This window comes from Ammospiza caudacuta, chromosome 11 (genome assembly GCF_027887145.1).
Source record: "Ammospiza caudacuta isolate bAmmCau1 chromosome 11, bAmmCau1.pri, whole genome shotgun sequence".
Lineage (NCBI taxonomy): Eukaryota > Metazoa > Chordata > Aves > Passeriformes > Passerellidae > Ammospiza > Ammospiza caudacuta.
In genome coordinates, this window is record NC_080603.1 from 7174518 (window position 1) to 7186540 (window position 12023).

Below are 12023 nucleotides of genomic sequence, written 5' to 3' on the forward strand. Positions count from 1 at the left end.
AATTAAAGTTTAGTTTATTCATGTGTTTGGTTATTGGTGTTTCAGAGATTGTGATAGTCTGCATTAAGAGAAAGAACCAGCCCCTGTAATTCCACATTCGTTATCCTGTGTTTGGGATAAACTCATTCCAGCTGCACAGGTTACAGGGACGTGGATGTGCACTGGTCACTCCCACCCCACGGTCACAGTCCCTAGCACGCAAAAATCCAATCACAGGCGTTAAAAACAATTTGGCAGCCCTAAAATCCTTCTCCTTTCTACTGTCCCGGGAGGATGAGGAAGGGATTGAGGGCGGCTCTGCAGGTCCTGCGTGGGGCTGCCGTGCCCTCTGCTGGGCTCTGCATCCAGGCTCAGCCTCCTGGAAATTAAACCCCCAAAATAACCAGGAAGGTCTGTTTAATTGCGAAAAATGCATTTTTCACATTGATTAACGCAGACCCCACCCTTGTTTAGATTCCCTGCGGAAGCTCCTGCTGGCAGAGCTGCCCCAAAGCGCTTCAATCTGCCCCTTTTCCTCCCTGCTTTCCTTCAAATAGGCTTTTTGCTCCTGAGGAAAATGCTTGGAGCCAACAGGAAAAGCATAAAAAACCCCTTTTGCCACCGAAATTCGGGAATAAAACTAAACACCAACGCAGTATTAAGGAGCAAGCATTACTGCACGGCTGGCTCAAGTTGCTACACGTGTTTGTTAGCCAGGAGATACCAATCTATCAGCAAAGTGTTACATATTCCCGGGCAATTTGTTACTTTTAGGGCCCCTTAACTGGGTTGGGCTCCCAAAAAGGTTCCTTCTCCGCGATGGGCAGCACGTGGACCATTGGCACCCCATCATCGGGAGCGACCCAGCGGCGCCGTTCTCGGGGCGCCGCCCGCACCTCGCGCTGGAAGCCGCGGCTCGAGCCGCTCGGTCGCGGGTCGGTCGCGACAGCAGCAGCGGGCGAGGGCGATGCCGAGCAGCAGGACTCACGGATGTGAGCCCAGCGCCGCTCGGTGAGCGCCGGGGAGGGGATTCCGCGCCGGGGGCACACAGGGGCCAGTCCCTGCTTTGCCTGGGATGCCGCGGGTTCTGCCACTCGGGAAAGCACCAGAGCGCTGGGAAATGGCCAGCGAGTCCCCACCAAAGCCCGAGGAGCGAGTGCCGGAGCAGGGAAAGCTGAGTGTGCCAGGGCAGAAGCTCCTGACCCGCCAAGGGGACAAAGCTCTCGACTCTCGGAGTAGGGAAACCTCCTGCCTCTGGGAGAGGGCAACGCCCTGACCCAGCCGTGGTAACGCTGGGGGAGAGAAAACGGGGCAGGAGCAGAATGGGCAGAAATGGCCCAAATTGTGGCCGGGGAGTGTTGTAGAACACGCGCGCACGTGCCTCCGGCCCGCCGGGCGCGGGAGGGGCGGGGCGTGTGTGGCTGTGGGCGGGTCCATCAGGGCTGTGGGCGGGGCTGTCGGGGCGGGGCGTGTGTGGCTGTGGGCAGGGCCATCAGGGCTGTGGGCGGGTCCATCAGGTCTGTGGGCGGGGCTGTCGGGGCGGGGCGTGTGTGGCTGTGGGCAGGGCCATCAGGGCTGTGGGCGGGTCCATCAGGGCTGTGGGCGCGGTGTGTGTGGCTGTGGGCGGGTGCATCAGAGCTGTGGGCGGGGCGTGTTTGGCTGTGGGCAGGGCCATCAGGTCTGTGGGCGGGTCTATCAGGGCTGTGGGCGTGTCCGGGTGGGTCGTGTGTGTCTGTGGGCGGCCCCATCCGGTTTATGGGCGGGCCCCGTGTGTCCGCGGGCGGGGCGTGGCCGCCGTTGGCGGCGCGGGGCGGGGCCCGGCGCCGGAAGTGCGCGCGGTCCATGTACCAATGGCTGCTCGCGGTCCTCCGCGCCCTCCGCGACGCCGCCCGCCAGGCCCCGGCCCCGGCCCTCGCCCTCAGCCCGGAGCCGCCGCGCCGAAAGAAACCGGCCCCCAGGTCAGCCCTTCCCGCCGCGCTGCTGCCCCGCCGCTCGGCCCGGTCAGCCCCCTCACGGCCCGCCGCTTCCCGTGTGGGTGTGGGTGTGGGCAGCCCCTGATTAAGCCCAGGTGTTGCCCATGAGGCGGCCCGCAGCTGCGGAGGCGATTGTGGGTCGCACGCACCGGTGCTCGCTGGCTGTGGGTCCCAAGTGTTCCCAATAACCCCTCATTCCCTTTCCGCCGGCACGGGGAGCGGGGCTGGGCATTTAGGGCCGGTGTATTGGGGAGCAGGGCGCACACACAGCCGTGGGGATGGGGGGCTGGGGGCACAGCCATGGATCGAGGCTGTGGGGTGGATAAAAGGATGGTGCCTGCCCACATGTTAACCATTGTGCTGCCGGCGGCGATGGCCGAAGCCCATGGGTGCCTGCTGCTCTGTGGGATGTACGGACGGCACTGTGCGCTCTGGGGCTGGGGAAGGCGGCTGCTCCCTCCCTCCCTCCCTCAGTGCCCCGTGGCAGCGACAGAGACCAGGGAATGTCTCTACAAGGAGCCCCGTGTTGTGCCCGCAGTTTGCACCGAGGAGCAGCTCGGAAGGAATTAGCTCTTGGTGGGGGGGGGGGGGCGGGGGGAAATAAAAATAGGAACGTTCTTTGTGCTGTGTTCCTAAAGGAGACGTTTTTACCGGACTTAACGACGGTGTCAGCTGGTGAAAATCCTTGGGTGGGAAAGGGTGAGGCTGGGGATTGTTTCAAGGGTTTGTCCCCGAGCTGACTCAGCAGGAAGCTGCTGGAGTGGATGTGAGCAGGGCTGGCATTCCCACCTCGCATTTCCTGTTCTGCCCAAACTTTCCTTTGAGTGCCGTGAGCTTGGATGGCATAGTGAGCTCTGGAGTGCTTCTTTCCTGGAGGGAAAGGGGAAGCATTACATATTAAGGCTTTTTTGGTGGTAGGAACAAACACAAAGCATGTGGAGGCATTAACAGAAGGAGAAAAAGAGGCCTGATCTGCTTTAGTGGGGTGATCAGCTCTCTGGGAGATGATCCTGGGGAAATAGGAAAGCCCCCTTTGGACGTTGAGTTGTGCTTGCAAAACATTGTTCTGTCTGTTCTTCCCCCAGTGTTCTGTCACCTGTGGAAGATCCTGAGGAGATCCCTGCAAAGAGGCCAAAAACAGGTATAGCCCCTCACAGAGAGGTTTTATGTGCCTGATTTTTGGGTTTGGGGTACCTTGGGGAGCTCTGGGTTTGGTACTTCAGGACTGCTGCTGAAACTGAGGGTTTTTGAACCGTTCTTGTGGCTTCAGGGGGTCTCATGGGACCTGGGCCCATCAATGGTGTGTCCCAGTGTTCATGGATGTGGCACTTGGGCACGTGGGGCAGTGGTGGCCTTGGCAGTGCTGCGGGAACTGTTGGACTTGATGCCCTTATAGGGTTTATCCAACCTTGATGATTCTGGGATTTTTCAAATCAAATACAAGATGGGAGATCCTGGTCAGATGACGGCAGGAAGAGAAGCAGGGAACAACTTTTTCCATCCTGGGAGGGCCATATATTTGCACCAAGGATAAATCCTGGCTGGGGCAGGGCATATCCCAGCTCTCCCTGGCACTGAGCCCTGCAGGGCAGCACAAAGAGCATTTTCAGTCGAGGCTGTTGCTGTTCCATGGGGGCTGTGGAGCTCCCTGGTTCCTACCAGGGGGTGCTGCTGGGCTGTTGCACTGTTGTTGAAATGAGTTTTCTGCTCCACATGGGATCAAGGAGCTGGGCTTGGGTGGAAGCAGGAGTCCCAAGCCCCATTTCCAGTCCCATTCCTTATGGCCTGGTGGTGTGGTTTTTCCAGAATGTCTCTCTGGGACTAACAAGGAGCCTGAAGAGGTCTCTGTGGCTGCCAAGTTGCCACAGAAGGCATCAAGTAGAAGCCAGGAGACTGAAGAGAGAGATGACTTTTCCTTCTCTGAATCTGAAGATGAGGTGAGCAGGTGTGGGACCCTGTGTCACAAAAGTGGCGCCATCAGTGCCCCTGCCTTCTGCTGCACCCCCACGGGCAAAACCATGGGCTCTGAGTCAGAAGACAGCTGACTGGATTTCAGGGAGGGGAGGTGCTTGCTTGGATTCACATTCAGGTTATGCTCACCCTGGTACTTGCTTTTATTTCAGGTTGTGTACATTTCTTCTGACTCTTCGTTTGTAGCATCTGCAGAGGATGAGGACGCAACAGAACCTGGTAGGGCTGACAGCAAATCCTTTACTTGTTCCTTTCTCCTGCTGCTCTGGGGGCTGGTTGCTGAAGGCAAAATATCTGGGTAGCACCCAGGAATAGTGGAGGGTGAGCTCTGTTTCTTCCCTGCATCCTCTATTGCTTCTGGATTGTAGCCAGGGCTGGGAACAGGCTCCCCAGGGAATGGGCACAGCCCCAAGGCTGCCACAGCTCCAGGAGAGTTTGGACAACACCCTCAGGGATGCACAGGGTGGGATGGTTGGGGTATCTGTGCAGGGCCAGGGGTTGGGCTGGATGATTCTGTGGATCCCTTCCAAGTGGGATATTCAGTGGTTTATCCCAGGATGCTCATGTGGTTGTGGATCCTGGATATTAACTGCCTTGGATGCAGTTCTAGTGTGTCCCAGGGCTGGCTTGCCAGAAAGAAATTGTTGTAAATGCTGATTTTAGGTAGCAGAGCCTCAGAAGCCTTTTGTATTAACTGTAAGCTGGCAACATTTTGTAGTTGCCAATATGAAAATATCCTGAAGCAACATAACACAAATAATACTAGAACTTGAGGGATGAAATGACAGTAATTTATCTTTGGTGAAGCTCTTTAAACTCCTGTAACTCCTGTTTTCCTGACCACTTGCTGAGGCTTGTGCTCTTCCCCCACAGACGAAATGCCTTGTGACACCAACCCGTGCATGACTGAGGAATCACCATCCTCTCTTTGTAAGAGAGTTCCATATCTGAGGTAAAAAACCTTCTGTTTTCTTCCACTTCTGCTTTTTAGGGTTTCTTGCCTTTCACTTTCATCCTTGAATTTCCTCTGTTGCCCAGCATCCATATTTGTGTCCACAGAGCAACATTTTTCCATGTTCTGGGACTCCTCCTTTCTGCCATACTGAGATCTTAGTTATGTTCTTGCCTTTGACCAATTTTAAACTTTCCCGTTAAATCCAGACAGTTGATGGACTCAGGAGATCAGAGAAAAATGAACAAGTTCAACATTCTCACCTCCTGTGGTAGGAGGAAGTGTTGAACTTGGGAAGAGGCTGAGACCAGGAATGCAAACAAAAAAAAACCCCACAACTACAAAAAAAAAATCCCCCAAAACCCCAGAGAATTTCCATTTCCCCAAAGAATTTTCATTTCCCCAGGGAATTCCATTGGGAAACCCTGTCATGTTTTTCCTCTAAGGATGTTCAGCTACTACCACAAGTCACCTAGAGAGATATTGGAAAACCCTCCCCAACATGGTCCTGAGCAGCCTGCTCTGCCTCCTTGAATCAGGAGGTGCTAATTAAAACCTAATTAATAAATCAGGAGCTTTGAATGGTCTCTTAACACCATTTCTTCTGCCTTTGTTGTTTGCAGCCTGAGCAGGAATAACCACATCCGAGCTGCTCCTGAGAGCCCTGTCACACCCAGGCCCCCCATTAAGGAGCCAGGTCCCCACTCTCCAGGAGTCAGTGGCACCAGGAGGCCTTTGTGTGCTGCTGAAGAGGTAAACTGGGGAGAAGGGAATTGTTTTGGGATGAAACAGCTGTGGAGTTCCTGTACAGTTAGGCTGAGACAAAAGGAAGGGCTGGGAATGCTTGCTAAAGTCTCTTTTTTCCTTCCCTTCTGCAAGGATGTTCAGCAAGCAGAAAATAAGAAATACAAAGAGCTCTTGAGTCTGTTCAAAGAGAAATATTCTGGAAGACTTACTTCTCCACGATCAGCAAGACTCAACAAGTAATTATGAGCAAAATAACCCTTAACTTTCTGGTGGTGAGTTTGTTGTGTGTGGAAGGGGAGGAGAATTGATCTTTCCTACTCTCAGGGTTCTGGACAGAATCAAATGTAATGGTTGGAAAAGTGGAGACAGAAAATTTGACTCTTGTTTGTTCAGTGTGCCTGAGCTGAAAGTGGCCAAACTTCTGGATGTGAACTCCTCAAAATGCCCTTTGCATCTTGTCATGGAACCAGTGACAGCATGGCTCTCTTAAGGATTAAACAGTCTAATTTTACTTTATATATTTCTGTTGCTTTCATTTAGCCAGTTGTGTACAAATAGCCGTGTGCTCTGCAGTGAATTGAGGTGCACTGGTAACAAATCACCTGTAAAAACTCTGTCCTTTTCTTCTGCTACACCCAAGAGTTCAAACCAAGGAACCAGGGATGACTGGGAGTCCCCTGAAAGAGCAAAAACCCAGAGGTGCCTCTCCACCTGTGCCACAAAGGACCAGTGAGTATCCCCAGGGGTGCTCAACTCTTGGTACAAGTCCAGCCCAAACAGGGCATTTTCCTCATTATTGGCTAAATTTGGTTTGTGAGGGTTTTACTGAAGGGCAAGAACTGGTTAAAAATGGTATTTGGGAGCTGTGGCAGTGCAGTTTGTAGCTGGATGTGACCCCACTGCACAGGAGAAGGTTGTAGCACCTGTTTTACCTGCTTTTTTTGTACCGGGGAGGGGGATATTTGACTCTGCACCCTCAGAGCTGCACTTTAATCCCTTTTTAATGCTAGACAGGACTAATTCCATAAAAGCAGAGCTTCCAAAACAAGTAACCTAATTACTTGTATATTTAATATTGCCCCAGGGTTTGTTTTTTTTCCCCTGTTCATTACTTAAACAGTTTTTCATCACTAACTCTTTCATATCTTGGACTTTGTGACATGATCATATGGGGATTAAAATTATTTCTGAGCAGGTGCCAGGGTTTGAACTTCTGAGTTGAAAATGCTGATGAAATGTCTGTGATGTCACCCAGAAACTCAGAGCTCTGTGCAGCTGCTGGATTGGGAAATCACCTCCCTGTTCTCATACTGCTGCTTCTCCCTGCAGGTGTCAAACATGGGGATGTTTTCAGCCCCCAGCTGCCTCAGAGGGGTGTTGTGATCAGGTGAGAGTCTCTTCTAGCCATGGCTCTTGTTTCTTTTGATTCTGTCAGCCTCCAGAAGCCCAGTCCTGTTCAGTGTCTCAGTGCTGGGGGAGAGGAGCAGCTGGTTTGAGGAACTGCTCACAGCCAGTTGTCCCTCAAATCCAGCTCCCCTGTCACAGCTGGGCAGCTGTGGGATGTGCTGGGTGTTTTTTGGGAGAAGGAAGTGGGGGTGACAGCCCAGGTTGTCCTTGGGTTTGCAGAATTGGTTTTTACTCCCCAGAGTCTTTCTGCCACACCATGAATGAGCTGGCTTTGCATTTCCTGTGCATCCTGAACAAAAGGAGTAGGGAGCTTGTAAAACCTGGGGGACTGAGGCAGTTTTTGAGGCTTGCAGTATGCCTTGGGTTGGAATGGATCCAAAAGGGAGAACTGCTCTCCCTCAGTGGACAGTGAACTCTGTGGTGGCAGGATGGGAGTGCAGGAGTGAAGGGAAAGGGACTTTTGGCTGCAGCTCCAGGAGGGATTTTGCTGTGGCAGCTTGGTGCCATCCTCTTCCTCCCCTCAGAGTGCAGATGGGGGCAGAGGGAGGTTTGGTTGTGGCAGGTGTGGTTTGGGGTGATTTTGTCCCTGTTCTCTTTCCCTTGGACACGAGCATTGTATTGAGCTGTGCATTTGTCCAGTTAAATTGTCACTGTCCCCTAAGCTCAAGGGAAGAGGGGAAATAACTGGTGATCACAGTTATCACTTGAGATACACAAGTGATCACAAAGCACTTGATAGAGGAAGAGCTGGTTGCTTCCCTGTTTTCCAAAGATGTAAACTGAGGAAAAAAAAAAGGAGTTTGGCACATGATGGTGGCAGAAAGTTTGTGAAGCTTCCAGCTCTTCATCTGTCCTGGTCTGGCTGCTTCAAAAGGAGTGGGGAAGGAGACAAATGTTGTCATGTGTCAGAATCAGCCTTGAAAAAGCATTTCTTATGCAGAAGGTGAAATTTGGAGAATTTCATGGGGCAGTGTGGATATCCAGCTCATTTCTCTTTCTTTTCTTACAGTTACTACACACCCCCAGAAGACTCTCGTGGTCAGGGAAAACGAGAGAAACGAGCTGCTTCAGTGGTAAGCTTGAGTTAGTCACTGCTTCACTTGGTTTCTGGAAAATATAACTCACCTCTGCTCAAGACTGACATCCAAATTAAATCTGAAGGGTGGAAATCAGGAATACTTACCTTGATCTCAGCTTGATACCTGCATGTGGAGGCTTTGCTGGGGATGTTAATCCAAGCCCAAGGAAAGCCCTGCCTCTCTGGGCACTGTTGGAATGCAGTCACCAGTCAAATGTGACTTTGGGGATTGCTGCTGGGATGTGTTTACACAACCCCTCACAGTTTCTTGCAGGATTCTCTGCCCTGTCCCCCAGCAAACCCCTTGTGCTTCTCTCTGATTTCTGTCCTTGTGCCTGGCAGGGCCAGCGTGAAGCTGAAGTCCCCCAAAGAAAGTTGTTCCAGTTCCATGTGACACCTGTCCTGTCCAAAGACCTCTTCTTTGTGGACAGTGAGCCACTGCCATGCCTGGAAAAGCCAGGAGATGATCTGGCTCCACTGACAGAGGTACCTGTGCTCAGCAGCAAGCCAGTGCTGGGGCTGGTTCAGCCTGCAAGGCTCCTTGCTCTGGCACTACACTTGGAGCCTTCTGGGGGGCTGGTGTGCTCCATGTGCTGCTCCACCAGCCCTCCCTCACTGAATCCTTTCTTCCAGGCCATGGAGAGTGAGATCTCTGCTGCCTTTGACAGTGGTGAGCCTGAGGACATCCTGAGCAGGGCCTTCAAGCTCACTGTCACCCGTGAGGACATCTGCACCCTGCAGCCCCTGGGCTGGCTCAACGACAGGGTATGGCATCCTGCACTTGCTGGGAAATCCCCCCTCCCTGGGCACAGGAGTCTTCCAGGAGCTCCACTGCAGAGCCCAGAAATAGCTGTGCACTCCTTATTTTGGGTACTGTGTGGGCTGCTGTTTCTGGAAGCTTTCACTTGGATGATGCAGCTCCCAGGAGTCAGTCTGGGTTATCAGAGTGGGTGTGGGGGCTTCAACCAGCAGCACAAGTCCTCAGTGTGAAATTCTGGGAGCAAAAGCTGCCAAGCTGGAGTTTTCTTAGCTCAAAGGTGGCCAGCAAGGACATGTTGCTATCTTTTTAATTTAGTGTCTTATCTCACATCTCACTTTGCCTCTCTCTGTTCCAGATCATGAATTTCTACATGGGTCTTCTTGTGGAAAGAAGCAAGAAGGAAGGATATCCAGCAGTCTATGCTTTTAATACCTTCTTTTATTCTAAGCTGAGCTCTACAAGCCACAAGGGAGTAAAGAAATGGACTAAAGGTGTGGATATCTTTGAGCACGATGTCATCTTGGTGCCTATTCACCTCAGAATTCACTGGACACTGCTGGTGAGTCAAACTGGCTTTTTATTTAGGGGATGGGGAGAACAAAATTAGCAAAGTCCTTTAGTGTTTGGGGTGTGCTTTGTCTAAGTCACCTTTTCACGCCAGGTTGTAGACCTCCGAGAGAAAACCATCAAATACTTTGACTCCTTGGGACAGAAAGGAGACCACATTTGTAAAACTGTCTTGTGAGTAGCTGCTTTTGCTTTTTTTATCCCTTTTGCTTGTTTGTGAGGCCTTTTCCCCTCCCCATGTGAAGTGTTTGTGCCCTGTCCCATGGTGCTCCTCACTTTGTATGTCTTCTGTTGTGCTCAGTGTTTTGAATCCTTCAGTGTCAGAGGTGCTGCACATCCTGAGTGTCTTTGTCACTAAAAACCCTTCATCCAGCAGCTTTGTAGGGTGAGAGCAGGAGAGCAGCCTCACAAAGACAAATGCCAGAATCACTGAGGTTGGAAAAGCCCTCAGTGGATCACTGAGCCAATCCCATGATCCTCACCTTGTCACCAGCCCAGAGCCCTGTGCAGAGCCTTCCTGCCCTCCCCACTCCCACCCAGCTTGGTGTCACCTACAAGGACACTGAGAGTGCCCAATCCCCTCATCCAGGTCATGGATAAAGACATTACACAGGACTGGGCCCTGGGGAGCCCTGCTCACAGCCCTCACTGTGTCTCTAAGATTGGAATTTTCCCTCCACATTCCTTAAATCCTCTGCTGTGAGGATCCTCTGGCATTCCACTGCAATTTATCTTCCTGACACCTTTCAACAGCTTGTTGTTGTTGTTGCCCTAAATTAGGGAGATGAAAAGTGATTTTTGTGTTGTTTTCAACAGAAAATACCTGGAAGAGGAAAGCAGGGAAAAAAGAAACATCGAATTGACTGCTTCTGAGTGGACTCTTCACAGCATGGGCACAGAGGTATGGGAGCAATGCCTGGATTTGGAATGGGAGCTAGAACTCCTTGTCACAGAGGATTTAACACTTCCCAGGCAAGCAGAGGGAGATGATGTGCAGTTAACTGGGACTGTTCCTTGGGTTTGGGAGTGGTAAAGGAATTGTAGAAATAGGTTTTCAGGAATAGGTGTGGGTAAAATGTGTGCTACAACCAGATTGCTGCTCTTTCAAGACAGATAAAAATTCTCCATGTTTTTGTATTCCTCAGGAGATCCCTCAACAAAACAACGGAAATGACTGTGGAGTTTTTGTTTGCAAATTTGCCGATTTCATCTCCAGAGACAAACCCATCATCTTCACCCCGGTGAGAGGGGGTGTAAACAGCTACAGCCTTTCCCACACCCATGTGGGAGCCAGGAAGCTGCTCAGCAGCTGGGGCAGGGGCTGAGGGGTTGTTCCCCATGTCTGGTGTTTGATTCTTGGGCAAAATTGTGGAATCATGGAATCCCAGGGTGGTTTGAGTTGGAATGGACCTTAAGGACCATCTCATTCCAATGCCACAATGGTCTTTGGAATGAGATGGTCTTTAAGGTCCAGCCAGGGATTTGGGATATCTGGCCTTTGTAGCTCTTGGTGAAATAGGAAAACTTGGAAAACTTTCCCTTTTTTTTTTTTTTGCCAATTATTTGCCAATGTGGTGATCTTTAAATGTCCCTGTAAAGAAAAGTGGGTGTTTGTTGGGTGGTTGTTTCACCCTGGTATGAAACCCACCTTGTACCCAACTGGCAGGTGCTCACAAGCAGCTTCCCACTCAACAATTCCCTGGGTGTTAATGGAGATTTCCTGCCTCTTTCTCCCCTGGCTTCCCATGTGATGGATTTTTCCTGTTTCTTTTCAGGAACACATGCCTTACTTCCGCAGGAAGATGGTGTGGGAAATAATCCATCAGCAGCTGCTGGGAGACATGCACTGTTAGGGAAACACTGTTCTGTGAAAGAGTAGTATTTATTTCTTATTGTTTAGGCAAGACAAGATAAATATTAACTTATGTAAGAGCCTTATTGTATGGGAGGTTACTTGTTAATAGAGTAATTTATTTTTTAATTGAAAACTGATCTGCTCTCTCTGTGTGGTTTTTAACTTACTCCTCATCTGAAGAAAAACAGGGGCTGTCTCCTCTCCTGGTGGCCCTGGGGACATCCCTGTGCTGCTCCTGACCCAAAGACCCACAAGGTCCCTGCAGAGGGGCTTATTCTGTCTCTGATTGTGCCAGATTGAACCAATCTCAGGGCAGATTCTCCCAAGAATGAACAATTCCAAAGACACTTGTGTTTTATCCTTACAAATAATTAATCAGGGATAATTATTCTTCCCTGAGGATGCAGAAGATCTGAACATGAGGATGCAGCAGCTGGGAATGATTGAGGTGTCTTTTCACCCTTCCCTTTGGTTCCTCCTGTTTGGGGCTGCAGTTTTGACTGTCCCAGCTGCCACTAGAGCAGCATTCTTTATGCTGGAGGGGTGGGAGGGAAGAGCCTGGCTCTGGGGCTCATGGAGGGGGAGTCCCTCATTGTGGCACCTGTCACCATCCCAGGCAGCCCCACCCTGCCCCCAAAGGCCATCCCAGTCCCATTTGGTGCCTTTCCCCACTGGATGCTCCATCCAGGGATGTGCAGGAGGGGATAGGTGGCTTTGTGATGGCAACACTTCCC

General features: G+C 51.4%; 1 protein-coding gene across 2 annotated transcripts; it reads left to right on the top strand.

The window, feature by feature from the left end:
• The first annotated feature begins 1821 nt into the window (after positions 1 to 1821).
• SENP2 (SUMO specific peptidase 2) lies at positions 1822 to 11422 on the top strand. Of its 2 annotated transcripts, none has more exons than XM_058812418.1 (17): positions 1822 to 1937; positions 3038 to 3093; positions 3759 to 3889; positions 4076 to 4142; positions 4797 to 4875; positions 5499 to 5628; positions 5755 to 5858; positions 6263 to 6351; positions 6952 to 7009; positions 8039 to 8102; positions 8450 to 8593; positions 8741 to 8872; positions 9223 to 9426; positions 9529 to 9608; positions 10251 to 10335; positions 10580 to 10675; positions 11210 to 11422. In XM_058812418.1, the coding sequence occupies exons 1-17, from the start codon at positions 1822 to 1824 to the stop codon at positions 11285 to 11287; spliced, it is 1713 nt and encodes a 570-aa protein (XP_058668401.1). In that variant the 3' UTR covers positions 11288 to 11422. The 2 variants fall into 2 exon arrangements, with proteins under 2 accessions (XP_058668401.1, XP_058668402.1); XM_058812419.1 differs by lacking the exon at positions 1822 to 1937 and adding an exon at positions 2266 to 2362.
• Positions 11423 to 12023: the final 601 nt, after the last annotated feature.

Coding starts and splice junctions, on each gene's coding strand:
- SENP2 (XM_058812418.1), top strand. CDS start 1,822: ATGTACCAATGGCTGCTCGCGGTCCTCCGCGCCCTCCGCGACGCCGCC. Junction 6,352..6,951: donor ACCTGTGCCACAAAGGACCA/GTGAGTATCCCC, acceptor TTCTCCCTGCAG/GTGTCAAACATGGGGATGTT. Junction 10,336..10,579: donor TTCACAGCATGGGCACAGAG/GTATGGGAGCAA, acceptor TGTATTCCTCAG/GAGATCCCTCAACAAAACAA.